Source organism: Lipophrys pholis (genome assembly GCF_963383615.2).
Source record: "Lipophrys pholis genome assembly, chromosome: 11".
Classification (NCBI taxonomy): domain Eukaryota; kingdom Metazoa; phylum Chordata; class Actinopteri; order Blenniiformes; family Blenniidae; genus Lipophrys; species Lipophrys pholis.
Window position 1 is genome coordinate 13,207,585 of NC_137631.1, and position 20,506 is coordinate 13,228,090.

General features: G+C 42.2%; 1 protein-coding gene across 3 annotated transcripts; it reads right to left on the reverse strand.

Moving 5' to 3' along the window:
• Positions 1 to 1,490: 1,490 nt before the first annotated feature.
• On the reverse strand, positions 1,491 to 20,385 carry LOC308116844 (tyrosine-protein kinase CSK-like). 3 transcript variants are annotated; one of them, XM_080475282.1, is made up of 13 exons: positions 19,994 to 20,383; positions 12,168 to 12,271; positions 11,965 to 12,078; positions 11,718 to 11,830; positions 6,059 to 6,278; positions 4,648 to 4,741; positions 4,470 to 4,535; positions 3,980 to 4,079; positions 3,800 to 3,890; positions 3,617 to 3,690; positions 3,095 to 3,290; positions 2,920 to 3,006; positions 1,491 to 2,363 (listed from the first exon to the last, which is right to left on the reverse strand). In XM_080475282.1, the coding sequence occupies exons 2-13, from the start codon at positions 12,180 to 12,182 to the stop codon at positions 2,178 to 2,180; spliced, it is 1,356 nt and encodes a 451-aa protein (XP_080331408.1). In that variant the 5' UTR covers positions 12,183 to 12,271; positions 19,994 to 20,383; the 3' UTR covers positions 1,491 to 2,177. The 3 variants fall into 3 exon arrangements, with proteins under 3 accessions (XP_080331408.1, XP_080331410.1, XP_080331409.1); XM_080475284.1 differs by having other exon boundaries at positions 1,492 to 2,363; positions 12,168 to 12,237; positions 20,174 to 20,385; XM_080475283.1 differs by having other exon boundaries at positions 1,492 to 2,363; positions 12,168 to 12,237; positions 19,994 to 20,363.
• Positions 20,386 to 20,506: the final 121 nt, after the last annotated feature.

The following is a 20,506-nucleotide window of genomic DNA, read 5'->3' on the forward strand; positions in this document are numbered from 1 at the left end:
CCGCTCCTTCAAATGTATTTTTTCAACAATACACCACTGCTGCAAGTCTCCAGATTCACAGCACAGAGACAGACAACCACACTCTCACATTCAAACCTCGGGGCAATTTAGGGTCACAGATTAACCTCACATGTATGTTTTTTGTCTGGGGGGGACGACCAGCATACCTGGAGAAAATCCATGTACACACGGAGAACATGCAAACTCCAAACAGAAAGACCCAACCAGTAATTTAACTCAAATCCTTCTTGCTGTGATGCAATAGTGTTAAGCACTACCATGCAGCCTTGCACAAATATTTTTATATCTTAATGCTTTCATGGTACAAATCTATTACTTTAATGATTTTTAGTCTTGATTTTAGGTCAGTTTTAATGTTATTTCATCGTGGTGCTGAATTCAATACAGTTTTCCATAACACACTGTTTGACGGATTTGAGAAATGGTTAGGAGTTTCTGGCACGGTATTAAATGGGTTTAAATCTTACTTGTAAGATATTTTGAGTTTGAGTGTATGAAATTCACTTGTAGAGTTCCTAAATCGGCTTCATCCTAAAGGCATCTTTTCATTGAGCTTCTGAAAAGACTAGGTAATTGTTTTGGCCCTAAAAAGGAGAAACGTTAGAACTTAGTGCTTTTCCTGACTCTATGTCACTTAAGACAACAAATCAAGCGAAACCTCTCAGGGTACTTCTGGACTCGGATGTGAATTTCTACAACAAAATTAAGACAACCAAAAACAATAACAACAACTCAACACAAAATCACTTCCTCATGATTCAGAGAAACTTGTTAATTCATTTTTTTTCTGCATTTTTTTTTTTACTTTCATGGCTTTGTAAAAAATGTGTTGGCGCTCATCCACAATGTTGCAGCCACAGAGTCATAAAGAGGGAGGAGCACATTACACCTGAACTTCAGTCACTGCACTGCCTGTGTGTCAAAGGATTGACTGCCAAGTCTTACAATTTTTCAATAAAACGTTGATTGGTCTTGGGCCTCATATCAGATTAATTTCTACAATATGCAGAACCTTGAGGTCTTTGCAAAGATGTTTACTAGGTGTTCCCAGAGTCAGAAGCAAACAAGGTGAAGCAGCTTTTAGTGGAACACACTTTCTTAAAGTGTGAAGACTGCTCACATGCTCCTTTTAAATCAGGCTTTAAAACACTACCATTTGCTCTATAAATCAACTTTCTTTACTGTATTTTTTTCAAATATACTTTGTAAAGTCCCTTCATGCGCCAGAAGGAATTCTGTCAGAAACTGTTTATGGCACAGTGCTGTTGTATGTTTGACACCCCTCCACTACATGGCTGCCCCACTTCTTAAAGTCTTTTTTGTTTTTTGTTTTGTATAGCAACAATTCCAGTATGGGATTTAGATATGGTGACTTCAGTAAATACTTATAGCTTCAACTCATTATCACATTTGGAATATCCAGTATAATAACTTGGATTGTGTTAATGATCAATAAAGATGTTTCTTTTACAAATCACTTTCAAAATAATTGTTTTATTCATGAAAAAGGCAGAACAGGACACTTATTAACATTCTGTCATTCCCTTACATAGAAAAGTCAGACCTTTTATTGAAATCCAAAAGATTTGCTTAATAAAACCTTTATCGGTACTTGAGCTCCCATTTTGCTGAGAGATCAAAAAGTAGGCATGACACATTCAACTCTACACAATAAAGATTAAAACCTGCACAATCAACTGTTGTATCTTTAATTTAATCAAACAATATAATCCCACATTCATGCAAGACTGTGTACCTGGAAAAAAAATATTGACAGCTTGTACTCATGTATCAAAATTGTATTTTTGTTTTCAAAACACATTTTTTCCTTGAACAGATTCAGTCAAGTGAGTTTAATGGTGTTACTGTTTGGGAACAATATGAATGAACACACCAACATGACGATCGATATGAATGTAAAGGAAAGAGTCAAGGCACTATGGCTCTGAGGCAGCGCTGTGTTTTGATGATATGATCATGTTGATCTGTAGGAAGACATAATGAACCTTGAAGTTCTGACTCAACTTTGCCAGAAAGACATTTTACAGTTTAAACAACCTGGTGTGAAGCTTGTTATTAAGACAAGTACACTTTGACACTTTACTGAATTATGGTGGATTATACAGTCTCAGGTTACTGTTCAAGTGTCAGATCTCTCATTGTCTTTTTGCCACCTCTTGGCTGATATGCTGTAACCACTCCTTCAGCATTTGAAAGCTTGGTCGAGCAGCAGGATCAAGGTTCCAGCACTGCTTCATCATGTTATACACGACTTCAGGACAGCCGTCTGGACAGCCCATCTTGTACCCGTTCTCCACCCGAGGCACCACGTCTTTTAATGGCTGCAGGGAAAAAGAAAAACGTTTTTTTTTTTGCTGAAACATTTTTTATAAACAGATGACAGAGAACTAACACATAAACTATGTGTCTGGCAATTTGGAACCTCAGATGACCTTAAAATACTTTTGATACTTCAAAACTTTGTTGGTTTGGATCCAGTCTGTGTAGAGTTTGTTCTTGGTACATGCATTTTCTCAGGGTACTCTTCCTCCCGCAGTACAAAGATGTGCATTTGAGGGCAACAGGAGACTATGAATTGCCCATAAGTGTGAATTTGAGTGCGTGTGTAACTGTCTATATCGCTGTATTTGATTTTTATGGACTGGTGACCTGTCCAGGGTATATCCTGCCTTTATCCGGAGTCAGTTGATCCACCTCACAAAAGTTGGATAATTCATCTCATCTCATTGTAATATTAAATTCAAATGAGTCTAATCTGTATTAGTAAATGTGAGTGTCGCTCTTATGAGTCTCTCTTTTAAATGAGATCATCTTTCATCTGATACTCTTTGAGAGCTGCATGCAAACGTCTACATCCAAAAAGATATTGATGCTTACAATTCTTGGATAAGGGACTCGGCCAAAAGAGTAAATCTCCCACAGCAAAATGCCGTAGCTCCAAACGTCTGATTTGGTGGAAAATTTCTGTTGATTAGCAAAGGAAAAAAAAATCAAGTCAGAACTTTGCCTCATTGTGTGATGGGTTTGCAAGCCAAATCAGATTACAACAGACCTTTTCTCTGAGGGCCTCTGGTGAGGTCCACTTCACAGGCAGTTTAGCAGAGTCTTCAGTGGATGAAGCCTCCTTGGTCAAACCGAAGTCACTGACTTTGGCGATGTTGTCCTCTGACACCAGAACGTTTCGCGCAGCTAAGTCTCGGTGCACAAAGTTATTGGCCTCCAGGTATGCCATAGCTTCACAGACATCTCTGTGACAGGCAATAGAAAAACAAGATAAAATACACTTGTGAGTTTGGATATAATAAATTCAAACTATATATAAGGACCGAGGCTGGATGAAAAACACTCAAAGAAGCTGGGAATGTCTGTTGGTAATGTGCTCAGAGGTTCAAGTGTGATTTCTTGCAGTCTGTTTTGTGTGTTTATTTGCTGATGGCTTCTTCCCTCATCTTTTGTGTTTTGTTTAAATATTGCCACAGATATAACCATTGATCTGTTTAGAAACACACTGATCCACAGCGTCGTCACTAAAAAGCTGGCAGGTTCTTATCATTGATCACTGAGAAGTACGTACAATGCAAAATGCAGGAGAGCGTCTCCATTGAGCACTGTCCGCCCTCTGGAACGTAAGTAGTCAACCAAACAGCCCTGAAAACAAACAAACAAACAAACAAACAAACAAACAAACAAACATATCATACATTATTTGCATTGGTACCTTGGACGTAGACACATCATCAGACTGTTCCACTCCTACCTTTGCCATATACTCAGTAACTATATACAGGCTCCCGTTCTCCTCTACGATCACTCCCAGCAGCTGAACAAGGTTATCGTGCCGTAGTTGCCTGTTCCAGGGGAGAAAACATGAACGCATAAGACTTTGTGTTCGTGTTTCCTAATAAAGAAACATCAGCAATGTAGTTAATCGTCTTACGTCATGACAGAAGCCTCTGCAATAAAAGCCTGTGCCGTAGCATCATTTTTTATGCACTTCACAGCTACTTTAGTCCCTCTGTAGTCTCCCACCATGACATCTGAAACAATCACAAATGATGAAATATCCGTCTGGGCGTATTCACAGTAAACCGATATGAAGAGGGGAAAAGAAAACGAGAAGACTTTGTATCTTTTGAGAGTTTAACCTGGATCGAGTGAGATTTGTTCAATGGCGATGCGTCGCAGTCTAATGGTTCAGTTTCATCGTGAAAATGGTATAAATAGGGCCTCTATTTTTAAGCACTTCCTGACACTAACTTCCTGAACTAATTGAAAACTTTAAAATGACTGACAACTTGAAGCGTTTAATTTGTTCCTAAAATATTGATGAACGTGATCGTCACATGCTGTTAACAAAAGAGATTGTGGTCACATTAACAATACAGTGTAAAGTTTGCCAAACTGCACATAAACCGGAGACAACTTGCCTCCAAACTCTCCTTTTCCAATAACTTGGTGCAGCTTGAGATCCTTTGTGTTCAGCGACCAGCCACCTGTTGGTCATTCAATGAGGAAATCATTCCAGTTAAAGACACATCATGCACATATAATTCCCCAAACTAAAAAGCTTAAAAACAGAAATTGCAGAAATGATTAAAAACTCACTCCTGGAAAACTCGTCCTGAGCGGCCACTGTCCCTTCCTCCACCTTTGGCTTGATGAGTCTGGTGCACAGGCCGTCTGCATCTTTGGTGTAGTGCTAGACACAAGGAACAACAGTCGCCGACAATGAGCCAACAGATCACAAAGTTTTTGCAAACTTTTGGGGCAGTGCATCACGACTGAGAGTTGCCCACCAGGAGATCACGACAGGCTTTTGTGTGAAAATGACTCAATATAAATGATTCATGCATCATTTTATTAACAAACTTATTATTATAACCTGTCAAAATAATATTCAAGACTCTAATTAGGAGCTCTAATTCAGATTGATAGATCGTAGACTGTGCAGTGCGGTGGTATAGTGGTTAGAGCTGTTGCCTCACCACAAGACAATCTGTGTTTAATTCTGAGTTTAGGCCTCGTGTAAAGAGTTGACTTGCTTCACTTGTGTCTGTGTGATTTTTCCTTTGTATTCAGGCTTCTTCTGACAATCCAAACACATCATTAGTTGTTGGGCTGTGTGTCTCAGCTTTGAGATAGATGGTGGATGTGTTGATGGTGTAATCTAATCTACACATAATGTTAGCAAATGGGTTTCAGTCCATGAAATTTTAAGTCAAATAACATAAAAGTAGAAGATTGAGAAGTTTCAATTTTAGTGAAGCGCAACAGAAACCAGACCAGACCCCACTGGAGTACCAATCAGAGCATCAGGGGCCAAAACTACCTCCTCAGGACAACATCAGGTTTTCTCTGCTGCTCCTTCATGGAGATTTTGTTCAAAATTCAGCTGCGCCTCATTGATTTTATTTTTAAAGATTATACCAAAGATCATATCAACCTTCTCTTCTTATCAGTCATCTGTTAAAGACACTGTCTGAAGTGCAAGCATTATACAGCTGGCGGTTTACTGTCTTCACCTTTGGTTTATGACAAAATAAGTAAACACGGTGATAAATCTGTATCAGTATTACAGTTCAAAAGGAGTAAAACTCAGAGAGCAATGCATCGTAATGCCCAGCAGAGGGCCGTCTGGTCACATGAGTTCAATATCTAATGGCTGAATAAATAGCTTGAGTGGGTCACTCTATGTTCAACCATGTACCTACAGTACTTCCGTCTGCAGGATTTTTTAGCATCACCAGCTGAAAATGAGCTTCCGACACGTGAAATGGAGTCAATCTGACAGTGAAGCTTGCACGGTCTCTTTGAGGTTAGAGCTGCTACCCTCAGCATAGTGTTCGCTTCCTCTTTGACGCTTCCTGTTCATGACATGTTCCAGGAACTGCATGTCTCTGAAGTTAACGCGGGGCCTCCCATACATGCTAGTAGATACTCAGTAAGGTGACAGAGTACACACAAGCGACACACTCTTTGTTAATTTATCAGCCAAAGAATTATCTTGATCCTCTACCTCCACAAGCTGCATGAGGTTCTCAAAATAGCCCTCCTCGTCAATGCTGAGCTTGCCGTTGTGGTAGATGATGCGGTAGTGCTCCACCTTTCCGTCGCAGCTCACACACAGAGTGTAGTCACCCGGGAAGTGGGTGCTCTCTCGAACCAAGAACAGGCCCGTCTCAGGAGGGTTGAGCAAATGCTCGGCTTGATCTCGAGTTATCTTCCCATGGAACCATCTGGAAAGAGACGAGCCAGCAGGAGGTCAGGCCAGCAGTCATAAAACTACCCTGACACATAGGAAGTACTGGTGTACTCATGCAGTGTGTATATAAACCATCCTGTTGTCCACTACACTGAACCTTTTGTCAGTCAAAAATCCTCATCCTGCGCACTTCATCACGTCAGAATCATTCGCTGTGGAACATGTGATGTTCATAATGAAAAATTACATTAAAACATAAAACTGAAAATAAAGTATTTGACAATACATACAACCGAAATTAAACTTTAGATGCCACAAGAAAGGAAAAGCATATTACTGATATATATTTGATTTTACTTGTTCATGAATTTATTTTCAGTAGGCTGGATTATTGTGACGATCTCAGTAAAAATAATCTATCAGGCAGCTGCAGCTCATCCAGAGGGCTGCAGCAGGAGTCCTCACCAACACAAAGACGATGGAGCACATTACACCGGAGCTTTATTCTCTAGCAGCCTGTGTGTCAGAGGATCCACTTCAAAATCGTGCTTCTTGTCTATAAATCTTTGAATGGTCTCGGGTCTACCTACTTCTCAGAATTACTTGTTGAATATTTAACATCCTAAGAATATGAAACCTTATTAAGTTTCCTCAGAGGCAGAAGAAACAAGGTGAAGGGGCTTTTAGTTCCGAGCCTCCGAGCCTGTGGAACAAACTCCCCCAACACCTGAAAACTGCTGACACTCTCATTTCTTTTAAATCAGGCCTTAAAGCATTATTATTTGCTCAGGCTTTCCATTAGACAATAGATTTGATTAATTTCATTATTTTGATCTTAAAAAATGTATATATAAATGTATTCTCCTTTGGATGCTGTTCTTAATTGCCCTGCTTTAATGTATTTCTCTTATTTCTTTGTAAAGCACTGTGAATTGCCTTGTGTCTGACTGGTGCCGTGTGAATAAATTGGCCTTGGCTTGTTCGACACTGTCACGCAGCCTGCTTAAGTTTTATTTCAGGCTCATTTCACAACTTTGTCACATTTTATTTTTGCATATAATTATCCTTATCAAGATGGTTAAAGATTTACATTAAGTTTGGTGGATTCTTTTTCTCTATTTTTGTAATTCTGAGAAGTGGAATATTCATATATGGTGCTTTATTTAAATGGTGTGAGCACTGACTGAATTTAAGACATTTTGTTTTTTATTTTAGAATCGTAGTCAGTCGTAATCAGCCAGCTTTCTTTCTTTCTTTCACCTTTTGACCTTATCATGATTCTTAAAATAGGCAAATACGATTCTTTCCAGCATCCAGATATACACTGCAGATTTTAGTGATTTACATACAACCATTTTTTTTTTACTGAAATAGTCCCATGTTTAAATGCAGCTTTGAGGAAATAGACTCAAGCAATTTGCATCAGTTTCCATGAGAAAGAAGCATTTAAATATTATACAGAAAAGCTTGTTGGAAAGCTGGCACTGGGGCTGGGACAGACCTTTACAGACATCATGACGCCGTCCTCTCTGAGACCCTGCATGCCCATCAGCATTCTGGTATCAAAATCATTCCCAGTGGTATTTAATGAAGCACATAAAGTGATGCCACGAGTGTTCGGTAGATTACGCCAGTGTTGTAAAAAAACAATACCATACATCTTATACTATTGGAAATTCAGAGTTTATTTCTATTTTTGCACAAACATGCATTTGTGGGATAAGCAGCAGAGCTGAGTATGAAGGTTGCCCGCCATGAAAAATAAACCCAATCTTCTCTGCCAATGTCAAACAGTTACAACAAGGAAATTATCTACCAACCACAAAGATCCCTTATGTTTATATTTGTAGACGCATGTTAAATGATGACTTCTGTTGACTTTATTACACTTCTATCTGATCCTTTAAATATTATGATTTTGGCAAAGTGGTGTCATACAAGTGAAAGAAGCTCACTTTTTTCATTCAGCATGTGTAAATTAACATATTGGTTGAGGTGGGTGTTAAGACTGTGGTTGTTTATAGATGAGTTTTTCTTTCATTCATAAAATAATTCATCATTCATTCATTTCATTCTTCTTTTTTTTAACCCAGACATGAAGTATCCAGATAAGCTCTGAAGCCAGTTATCCACTCAGTAAACAAACCAAGGCCTTTTCTAATCTACATCTGTGTGTGTTCACATACAAGGTGGCGGTGTTCGCCGCGTTCCACCAATGGCAGAGAAATTATACAGAGTCGCATGCTTTTCCATGGACAAGGAGACAATAATATATACAAAAAAGTTAGGATTATCTGTTTAAGTGATTATCTGATTAAAATGCTTATTTTAGTGGCGTTGCAAGATTAATTCCCCAACATGACAGCATGAGTAGAGCTCACTTCAGTTAGCGTGTGTTAAATATAGATCTGTGGTTTATTTTTTTTAATCTGTTGTTATGATTATTCTAGCTTTATGTCAGCTGAACAGCAAAAACAACTTGGGTGAAAATGAAACAACTTCAAATCTTCAAGAAATGGAAAGGCCATTTTCCCATAAAAGTTTGGTCAGTAGGAGGTGTCTTACAACTATGGATAAACCTGACATTCATTCATTTTTGAAATCCATCCATCCATCCATCCATTTTCTTCCGCTTATCCGGGGCCGGGTCGCGGGGGCAGCAGTCTAAGCAAGGAAGCCCAGACTTCCCTCGCCCCAGACACGTCCTCCAGCTCCTCCGGTGGGACCCCGAGGCGTTCCCAGGCCAGCCGAAAGACATAGTCTCTCCAGCGTGTCCTAGGTCTGCCCCGAGGCCTCCTACCGGAGGGACATGCCCAGAACACCTCCCGAGGGAGGCGTCCATGGGGCATCCGAAACAGATGCCCGAGCCACCTCAGCTGGCTCCTCTCGATGCGGAGGAGCAGCGGCTCTACTCCGAGCTCCTCCCTGGTGACTGAGCTCCTCACCCTATCTCTAAGGGTGCGCCCAGCCACTCTACGGAGGAAACTCATTTCAGCCGCTTGTATCCGGGATCTCGTTCTTTCGGTCATGACCCAAAGCTCATGACCATAGGTGAGGGTAGGAACGAAGATCGACTGGTAAATTGAGAGCCTCGCCTTTTGGCTTAGCTCCTTCTTCACCACGACGGACCGATACAGCGACCGCATAACTGCAGACGCTGCACCGATCCGCCTGTCGATCTCACACTCCATCTTCCCCCCACTCGTGAACAAGACCCCGAGATACTTGAACTCCTCCACTTGGGACAAGGGCTCTCCACCGACCTGAAGGGGGCAAGCCACCTTTTTCCGGTCGAGAACCATGGCCTCGGATTTAGAGGTGCTGATCCTCATCCCAGTTGCGTCACACTCGGCTGCGAACCGCGCCAGTGCACGCTGAAGGTCCAGGTTTGATGAAGCCACCAGGACCACATCGTCTGCAAAAAGCAGAGACGAGATCCTGTGGTCCCCAAACCAGACCCCCTCCGGTCCCTGGCTGTGCCTAGAAATTCTGTCCATAAAAGTTATGAACAGAACCGGTGACAAAGGACAGCCCTGCCGGAGGCCAACGTGCACTGGGAACAGGTCCGACTTACTGCCGGCAATGCGAACCAAACTCCTGCTCTGGGCGTACAGGGACCGGACAGCCCTTAGCAAAGGTTCCCGGACTCCATACTCCCGGAGCACCCCCCACAGGACGTCCCGAGGGACACAGTCGAACGCCTTCTCCAGGTCCACAAAACACATGTGGACTGATTGGGCGAACTCCCATGAACCCTCGAGTAGCCGGTGGAGGGTATAGAGCTGGTCCAGTGTTCCACGACCTGGACGAAAACCGCATTGTTCCTCTTGGATCCGAGGTTCGACTAACGGCCGGATCCTCCTCTCCAGTACCCTGGAATAAACTTTCCCAGGGAGGCTGAGGAGTGTGATCCCCCTGTAGTTGGAACACACCCTCCGATCCCCCTTCTTAAAAAGAGGGACCACCACCCCGGTCTGCCACTCCAGAGGCACTGTCCCCGACCGCCACGCAATGTTGCAGAGACGTGTCAGCCACGACAGTCCCTGCACATCCAGAGACTTAAGGAACTCAGGGCGAATCTCATCCACTCCCGGTGCCTTGCCACCGAGGAGCTTAGCAACTACCTCGGTGACTTCAGCCCGGGTAATGGACGAGTCTACCTCTGAGAACCCAGCCTCTGCTTCCTCAGCGGAAGACGTGATGGTGGGATTGAGGAGGTCCTCGAAGTATTCCTTCCACCGCCCGACGACATCTCCAGTTGAGGTCAACAGCTCCCCACCTCCACTGTAAACGGTGTTGGTGAAAAACTGCTTCCCCCTCCTGAGGCGCCGGACGGTTTGCCAGAATTTCCTCGGGGCCAACCGATAGTCCTCCTCCATGGCCTCCCCGAACTCCTCCCAGGCCCGAGTTTTTGCCTCCACCACGGCCCGGGCTGCGGCCCGCCTGGCCTGCCGGTACCCGTCAGCTGCCTCAGGAGTCCTATGAGCTAACAGCGCCCGATAGGACTCCTTCTTCAGCTTGACGACATCCCTTACTTCCGGTGTCCACCACCGGGTTCGGGGGTTGCCGCCACGACAGGCACCAGAGACCCTGCGACCACAGCTCCAAGTAGCAGCTTCAACAATGGAGGTGGAGAACATAGTCCACTCGGACTCAATGTCTCCAACCTCCCCCGGAAATCCGTGAGAAGCTCTCCCGGAGGCGGGAGTTGAAGACTGCGCGGACAGAGGGCTCGGCCAGGCGTTCCCAACAGACCCTCGTGACACGTTTGGGCCTGCCGAGTCTGTCCGGCCTTCTCCCCGTCCAGCGCATCCAACTCACCACCTGGTGGTGATCAGTTGACAGCTCTGCCCCTCTCTTTACCCGAGTGTCCAAGACACGTGGCCGGAGGTCAGATGACACGACCACAAAGTCTATCATCGACCTCCAGCCTAGGGTGTCCTGGTGCCAAGTGCACTTATGGACACCCCTGTGCTCAAACATGGTGTTCGTTATGGCCAAACTGTGACTAGCACAGAAGTCCAATAACAGAACACCGCTCGGGTTCAGATGAGGGAGGCCGTTCCTCCCAATCACCCCTTTCCAGGTCACACTGTCGTTGCCCACGTGGGCATTGAAGTCCCCCAATAGAACAATGACGTTTTTGAAATGACGTTTGTCTGAAATAGAATAGAAACAACAGGAAACTGTACTGAGATCATGCAAACTTGAGGTGGAGGCAGACACAAGTGCACTGCAATTACAACACACCCCGACCAAAACTGTGGTCTCCATTAACACAACTACGGCATCACTGTTACAACAAATAGGCCAGCGGCCTTCTGCAACCACACAGCCGTACGAAGAGGGCGAAGTCGCGTTATTTTAGCCACTGCTGACAGACGTGACACAAAGCCGCCACAACACAGCCGATATGTTTACATTTACCCGCTTTGCTCAGAACTCAATAAAGCATAATAATCGGTATACTTACGGCATTAAACTCAGCTTGCCTCCAGATTTCACACCTTCCCTTTTCTGAACGTAGTTCGCGGGAATTGTTCCCTCGCGGCCTGCAGCATTTTTAGCTTTGTACCAATTTGAATCCTGAAACAAAATATAAGTAACTGTTGAAATGAATAAAGAAATCTAAATGAATCTAAATCTAAAGACAATGTCCAGGGTAATGAGCACTCAAACAATAAATAGACTTCACGGGAAAATAACCGCACAAATTTGACCTTTGTGACAACGATGATAGTCAACACATCTCCTTTGTTGAAGGGCAGATCCTGCTCCGACGTGCCTTTAAAGGTGTACCTGGCTACACACTCAGTGCCCTGCGGCCATGGAATCTGCAGCATCGTAGACAGACAGCAGTTTAGTTGAGGGCAGATGAAGAAATGTTGTATGTCTGAGTTTGAAGAGTCGTCACAGCTCGTACCTGGACCTCTGTCATGGTGAGGTGGTTCGATCCTCTCACAGGTGAGGTCCTCTAGCTGCTACCATGAGAGCTGTTGAACACACACACACACATACACACAATACCTATGAAGAGAAAAAGGCAGTGATCAGATGTTTAAAGTATTAACACTTTTTTTTGGGGGGGGGGATTGTTTTTTTGGACAAGTGACCGTATTTGGTAACTTTTCACATTTTCTTCAAACAAAAATCAAACAGTTGTGCTATAGATTAGGTGCACAGCTTTAGCTTTTTTTGCTGCCCTTTTGCTCAAAATAATTTTTATCATAGCAATTGAAAGGTAACAGAAGATTTAAACAAGACGTATACATACAGACACCATTAAGCATAATGCACATTATTGCAGGAACTTCAGAAACTACTTTATATATTTCCCCCAATCCATGAATTCCACTTGCACCTTGAGGGAAGCAAGTGACCCACCCACTAAAAATAAAACTTAATAAAATATGATGATGATGATGATGATGATGATGATGATGATGATGATGATGATGATGATGATGATGATGATGATGATGATGATGATGATAATAATAATAATAATAATAATAATAATAATAATAATAATAATAATGTATTCATATTTTCAATTGCACTATTCCACCACTTGTCTGACAACTGAAGTCCCAGTTCGTGTTCCCAGGTAGTTTTTGTTTTGATGCTGGAAGAATCATTACAGGACATGAGCTGGTCATAGATCTTTGACACCAAAGACTTTTGATGTGGATTAAACCTCAGTAGTTGGTCCCAGGGTGTACTGTAAGTTGAGAATGGGAAGTTTGGGATGAGAGAAGAGTGCTTTGGCACACTGTCTGTATTAACACTTTAAGAAATTATTTTAATTATTTAATTATTTTCATCCCACAATAATACAAATTCTTTGTAGCACTTATCAATAAGATAATCCCATAATTCTGTAATATGCTTCATCAGAGGAATTAACAATTCCATTTGTTGCCTTTGCAACAACACAACAGATTTTACCATTGTTTAGACCGCTGAGACACCTTTTTCTTTTTTCTTATACAATATTTGATTCATTTAGAAATTTTATGAAAACAAAACAAGCAACATAAAAACATGACAAGTCTTCAGGTACAGATGAGGTAAAGGTGGGCGGAAAAGGATGAGACACCTTCTTTAATGCAGTGGTTGTCTATCCTTTCTTCACTTCACTTATGTTCACATGCCATTATTTTATGTCAGTAACTGAATGTCTCTCTCCTGCCTGTTTATTCCTGCAAGATCTCTGGCTGTAGAACTGGAAATGATTGTGCCCTCTCTTATCTTCTCTCCGACTGTCCTCTAAAGCTGCAACCAGTACGGCAGAAAGCAGAAAGCTCTGCATCTGGATGTGCAGAAGGTTTCTGCCTGCGAGAAGGGAGTTTTTCCTGACCAATGTCACGAACACTTCCTCTTTTGAAATTGTAGGTTTTTCTTCTACATTTCTACTTAATGTAAAATGCCATGAGATGGCTGCTGTAACTGGAGCTAACAAAACAATAACCCTAGAAGCGTCAGGCTAAAGAGAAAGAGAAATCAGTAAAAAAACAACAAAAAAAACAAACAAACTGTATTCCATGAGAGTTAACATATAGAATATGGCTTCATTGAACCAATGGACAAAATTAGAGCTGAAAGCATATTTTGCAGTGAACGTTTTAAATTGCAGACACCAGTAAACCAAACCCCTCCCGAGACGGTGTGTAAACCCAGAGTTTATCCTCAGAAAAAAACTGAAGTCATTGTTACAGAATATGACAAACAAACTGTATTTCACTTGTAGTGTGTTATGAGGTTCCTTCCACTTTTTTTTTGTAAATTGTGCAGGGTGTGTTGTGGGTGTCACCGAGGTTCACTATGGTAGGAATGTGGGTCCCTCTTGAATGTTCGGAAGCACCGATCGAAGGCACAGTGGCCTCATGGTGAGAATGGCCCTGGGCCTTGCGGTGTGTGTAGTTTGAATTATTGCAAAGTGTGGAAAGCAGATAACTACAATTACTGAGGTCTTTTTTTTTTTTTTTTACTTTAACTTAAGTTTCTTGTTTGTACGTGGGAGTTTTTGCATGTGTACTTAAAATAAAGTATATTGTGGACTTTTGCTACTTTTGTTGCTGAAAGAGATGACCCTCATGCAAACTCTGCCAGAAATCAATGAGTGGGCAGTTTTTCTTTGCAATGGCACAGGGAAATTCTCGGCAAGCACGTCAGGCACGGTCAAAAACCACTCAGTCTGTGCCTTTAAAAATAACTCAGTCATACAGAAAGCAGAAATAACAACTCTTCTTTTTTTAAACACACTTTCACAAGTAGTGCAGAATGTTTCCGTGACGTAAGACAACAGTAAAGAGAAGCTTTCAGGCTGCTGAAGAACCGATAATGCAGATTACAAAGTTCTATTTGAGCTTTAACAATGATTTGGGAAAATTCTGATGAATAAAAGTGGGGAAAGCCTTGGTCTGCATTGTACTTTATTTTACTAATGAAAGCCCAGCAAATTTTTAACTAAAGCACGATCTGGTTCTCCATCAAAGGCCCAGCAAATGGGCCCTGGAGGAACCGAAGTCTCTCTTCAGTTTGTGGAATGCAAACTTGTGGTGAGATCTGACCAGACCCGAGGGACTCACGCAGCCCAACGTTTCTTCATGTCACTAAGGCAGCCACCAGTAACCCCAGGCCTGAGTCACTCTGGGACTCGGGTTTCCATGATACGTTCACAACAAATCGGAGTGCAGACGTCACAGCGAAGTGATGACCTGTGGATTCAGCAATCCCCCACGCTTCTCCCAAAAACCCTCACTTCCTTCATCATTTCCCAGGGAGAGGTGGCAGCGGTCAGGGCTCAGGGAAAATCCTGGCTCTGTTAACCCGTCACTTTACATGAGGTCATATCCTTTGACATGTTCAGTACAGTGCGGTCATCTTCCTGTGCGACAGCTTTAGAACACAGCCACATCCCCGCCGACTGGTGTGGAACATGAAAGACAGCACATGTGCTCTTCTCTTCTATTCAAGCACGTCTCATCCATCAAAAACATAATCTGGAATTTTTCACTATGCCACACTGTAAATAAATAACCAGCCATTCCTCACACAACAAATGTGAGACTCAAAAATTGCATGTGTCCCAGGCAGGACTGTCTTCACTCCAAATGAAGGGGGTGTGACAGATGTGGTCCCCTATGGAGCTCTGCAGCTGTCTTCTCCGTCGAGGGACAAAACCATCTGGACACATTTCCCACACCCTTCAACCCCACAAGAACAGCCCCACACCGCTCATCTCGGCATCGAGGCACCTCCTCTATGTTATACTTTGGCATTTCACAATGTTTCAGTCACGTTAGCCATAAAGAGGGTTAAAAGAACTGTTCCAGATATTCACTTACAGACTCTGTAATGGATTTAAAATGCTTATTAATCATGAGTGGGTCAATCACAGTTACTCAGTCTTCTCACATTACTTATTGAGGTGTGGAAGTCTTGTGACCATCTAGTAACACACATATGAAAAAAATACCCTGTTTGTACACAAGCTATGGCTCAATCTAGTAATCTTTAACCACCTTGGTAAACACTATGGTCACTTAATGTCAACAAGAGGAAAACACGCTACTCCGTCTAATGCTTTAACAATCACAGACATGTCAGCATTAAACATTACCCTGTGATAAACTGGGACCTTCGCACATATGCACATGAGCAGTAGAGACCACGACCAGCACCCTGTGACAGTAAGTTGGATAAATGAATACAGAAGATGCAGTGGGTGAGAGAAAAAAACTCTTATACACAATGTCTAACTTATGGTCCTGGAGAAGCTGGTCGCCAGTCCATTACAGGGTAAGCACGGAGAGACAGTCAACCACACACACTCACTTTTCGAACCTATGGGCATTTTAGAGTCACCAATTAGTCACCCACACATGTTTTTGGACTGCGGAGGCAAATCTAAGTTGAGAAGGGAAGCATGCACACACAGAAACGTCCTCAACCCTGTAATCCAACCAAAAATACTCTTGAAGTGAGGCAACAGTCTCAACCATAACACCAATAAGCAAGCAAAGTACACATCAAAATGAATAGAAGTAAATATATTTTGATACTGGACAACCATTTAATTTATTCATTTTATAGAGGAGATTTTTCACAAAATATCAAAAATTATCATTTTGTTTTGACTCTTTCAGTGTCAGATGAATTCTCAGTTCGGGTGGAAGTGTAGTGGTTTGTGCTTTTGTGAAGGTATTACTGGTGAAAAGGGGTTGAGAACCTGTAACAGTGGATTGTGTAGTTGTACAGTGATTTGTATGTGTATCAGTAAATTTTAGGACACCCCTCTGAGTTGTGTTCTTTCAGGTTTTTCTCTCTCTCCACAAACAAATCACTTCGCTTACACATTCACAAATTCTTAATTACCAGTGTACAAACCCTATTTTAAAAGTCACAGATTAAAATACTGACAGGCACACATTTTTGCTCCTATTGTTGTAGTTCCTTTGGTGCAAAACATATTTGTGCGCCTGCATCAAACAATGTGAATTTGTGGACAAAATCTAAATATGAAAAATAGTAAATCTATTGCTGCTGCAAACACATAAGAGCAGTATGAGGATGAGTTCTCCCATTTGGCAGGAGATAGAGCTCATAAGGTTCTTGGATCAATAAAACAAACAGAATTGGTCTGCACTTGGATGGAGGATCTCACCAAATGAGAATCAGCTCGGCAGTGGCTGCCAGTTTTTAATTCATCTGGTCTGGGGCACTGAATGCACTGCAGCAGCAGGGGAGAGCAGCAGCTGAGTGAATGCAACAGAACTCAGTCTGTCGCAGAGTCACACTGCCGTTCTCAGAGAGCTTGACATGGAACCAAAGCTTGATCTACTCAGAAAGTGCACAAGGCTGTCATTGTGAGTCAGTCAAGTCTCTTCTGACCCCTCTAGTCATTGAGGAATCCATCATCATCATCAAGCTGTCTTGTGAGCAGCTTCACTGAAAGCAGTTTTTTATCACCGTGTCAGAAAGTATGACTTGTTTCTCATATCTTCAAATGCTGCAGAAGTAACTTGCCCTTACCGCTGTGATGCAATCTACTAGGTACCAATCAAATATTTACACAGAGACACCGATGACCATCTTCACTCTAGCTAAGACAACTATGAGTACATCTGATTGGGAGAGAATTGCATAAACTCATGAAAGCAACAGGAAGTCAAAAAACTCACTGACAAAATCGATGTGAACAAAGACCATAAAAGATCACGATACATGAGTAGAAATGTAAGAATGAGCTAATAGCTATATTTAAGATAATCTCTCTATTGTTCAAATTATACCTGTTGATCAACACCGACTCTTGTCTGGTGCAAGTCGGTCGGGGTCTGAATGGCAGAAATGAGCCGCAGCCTGACAGCACAAAGCAAGACGGGACAGGAATGTAGAAATATCTTCTTTGACCTTGTTTGAATCTGCCACTCCCTCATCCAACTTCAGACAAATCACGAAGTAAAATATGTTGAACTTAGTCTGTAGGAGGACGTCAGGCAGACAGATCTGCAACCTTAATGGGAAAAAGAAACATCATTGTACCAGACTTTGTTAATTAATATGAAAACAAACCATCCTTCAAAGTGAAATAGGTTTGAAGGGAGAGTTAGGAGGCTCTACGTGACGTTTTTGGACTGTTTGTTCATTATTGTTCTGGCACTTCCACCCAAGTATCTGTAGGGCTCCTATCCCTTATTCGTGTGCAGGAAGATCATCCTCTCATTCTGAATGTCCAGCCTTGGGACGCTGTGCTGCTGCTTTGATGCTGCTGCCCTGTTATCATCACTGTTACAGGAGCAGGGAGGCAAGCAGGACCAGTGAAGAGAGGAGGAAACGGAGCTTCTATCTGGCAGGTACACAAACTGAACCACTGACCGGTGAGAACTGAACAGAAAGAGAGCGAGAACAAACCAACAATTCACCCAGTAGCCTGCAGATGGCATCTCCAAAGAAAGAAATCAACTCAGCCTCTGGGGCAACAGCTGGACTCTGGTGCAGTAGCATGTCTCAGTGAAACAACTGTCTAAAAGAGGAAGTAGGAATCCAGCGTTTTGGCCTCGAAAAACAAGTCACTGCTGTACCGTTCTAATGCCTGGTGTGCATTCCTGTGTCTGTAACACAGATATGGAAACAAATTACTGACTTTACGGCTGAAATAGCATCCTGCCTGTATTAAATAAACACAAAACTTTACACTGTGAGACAAAGTTTTGTTCACAGAAGAAGGAAGTGTAAAAAAAAATCAATGAATGTAAGTCTGGGGCAATCCCCTGTTTTTTGGCTCCCAGCCATCTCAGTGAACTTTGCATTTTACTACCATCCAAAGTTCAAACAACACACTGAACCTCTTCACACTTATCAGACTGTAGGGAGAGTTGATTTCACTGAATAAACATAACGGAGAACACCATATAAGTGGAAGCTGCAGTGCAGACGAATACTTCCTTGCTGCGGTGCTGTGCAAACTTGCTCCGCTGGTGCAGCCATGCAAAACACATTACAGGGCAGCAGTTATGCTCTGCTGTGGTTTCATGAGCCCTCTTCATTTCCAGTTGAACGCTTCTTCAGCTTTGCCACACTAAAATAAAAAATCCCCGAGGCAAAAACATCCCAGTTAATGCAACTTTTAAGCTATTTAATTTTGCAGGAGCATCTTGTTTTAGACTGTGGGAAATATCTGCCAACAAAGCCTTCATGGTAGACACCTCATGTGTTCCCGCCTCCTAACTTTCCTTGGTTCTAAATGATGTTTATTACTTAATAAGGTAGTTGTAAATGAAACTTCAATGTGAAAGCTATTTGAACATAAAGAACAGTACAAGAAGTATTATGTCACTCATTGTAAAAGACTGAAGTAAATATTACACTGCGTGAATCAGCTGTTCTTGTTTGTCACCACCGAAGATACTCATGATGCTGTTCATTAGTTTACTAAATACAAAAGGAGATAATAATGTCTAACCTAGCACTAGTTAGAACTGCACAACAATATTTAAACATGTAAAATGTTATATTGTTATCATGTATTGTGATATGACTTTCAATATATGATGTTGACATGCTTTTATAATTCATACTTCGAAACAGCAGTGGATCCAGATCCAGCAGTGGATCCAGATCCAGCAGTGGATCCAGATTTAATAACGAGACGCTTCTGGGCTGCATTTGGTTTCTTATTGCTCACATGCACAAGTGCGGGTCTCAAATAGTATTTAGATCCGCCGCTGAACAGATCATCGTCTTCAATAAACAGCAGCTTCAATGGGCGTTTTTTTTTTCTTCCTGTGGCAAACACACTTAATGCAACGGCTGCTTTGACAAACAAGTCAGTGGAATGTTGGGAATTAATGGTTAAAAAGAGAAGTTCTACCTCTTGTTGACATGAATATGCACGTTTCTGGGAGCCAGTGTTACAAACTCAGCAACAGCTGTTTCCAGAAGTGTTGAACGCAGAATACCGTCATCTTTCAGTGTCATTAGCCGACATGTCGCGACACAGTCATGTCTGAAGCTGCACGATGCAGTTTCTTCACCACAGGAAGTAAGAGATCTTCAGGACACCTCTCGACCCGAATAACTCTGCGTATGTGCGATCAGTGTGAAAGCAACATGTGGATAAACTCCGCACTGTGCATGCAAATGTACACGATGAAGTTACAATGCTATGCTTGTTGTATGCCCCTACAAATCACATTACAGATGTATTTACTTCACGAGTACCTCCAAGATTCAGGATCTTACCTGTCTGCAGGCTGAATCGACTACTTTCTGGTAAGTTGATCAACTTCACACGTCCGTTTGCATCCGAGCAGCGGAAAACAAATTCCCATTCATGAAAAAAATATTTGACAGTCTGTGTTGATGCGCAGGAAAGAAGAAGAAGAAAAAAGGGGTTTTCTTAAAGTCAATAGAGATCCGTACTCAGATAAACCAGCCGTGCGCTCCTGGTGCGTCCTCTGTAATCATTACGCACACAAATAAATAAATAAAACAATCTTTTCCAGAAAAGCTGAAGCTTTTCTCTTTGTTATAATTAAGAATAACCAATCAAAACAACGAACTCGTACGAACTCATCTAAAGCGTCTGATGTGGGTGCACTTCTCCCGTCTCAAACATTCAACTTTTTTGCCCCACCTTGACTTCTCAATGCGCATGCGCGCTGATGACCGGCAGCTAAAAATATCTATCAAAGCGCCCGTTTCAGTAAACTTGATGGAATTTAATCAATAAGGTAATGTTGACAAAAGACAGGA

What these genes read in the sequence shown, in the direction of transcription:
- LOC308116844 (XM_080475282.1), bottom strand. An exon ending in GCAGAGGCTTCTGTCATGAC is followed by an intron (nt 3,891 to 3,979) that starts GTAAGACGATTA and finishes CCCCTGGAACAG; the next exon opens with GCAACTACGGCACGATAACC. An exon ending in GAGTCCCTTATCCAAGAATT is followed by an intron (nt 2,364 to 2,919) that starts GTAAGCATCAAT and finishes TTTTCCCTGCAG; the next exon opens with CCATTAAAAGACGTGGTGCC.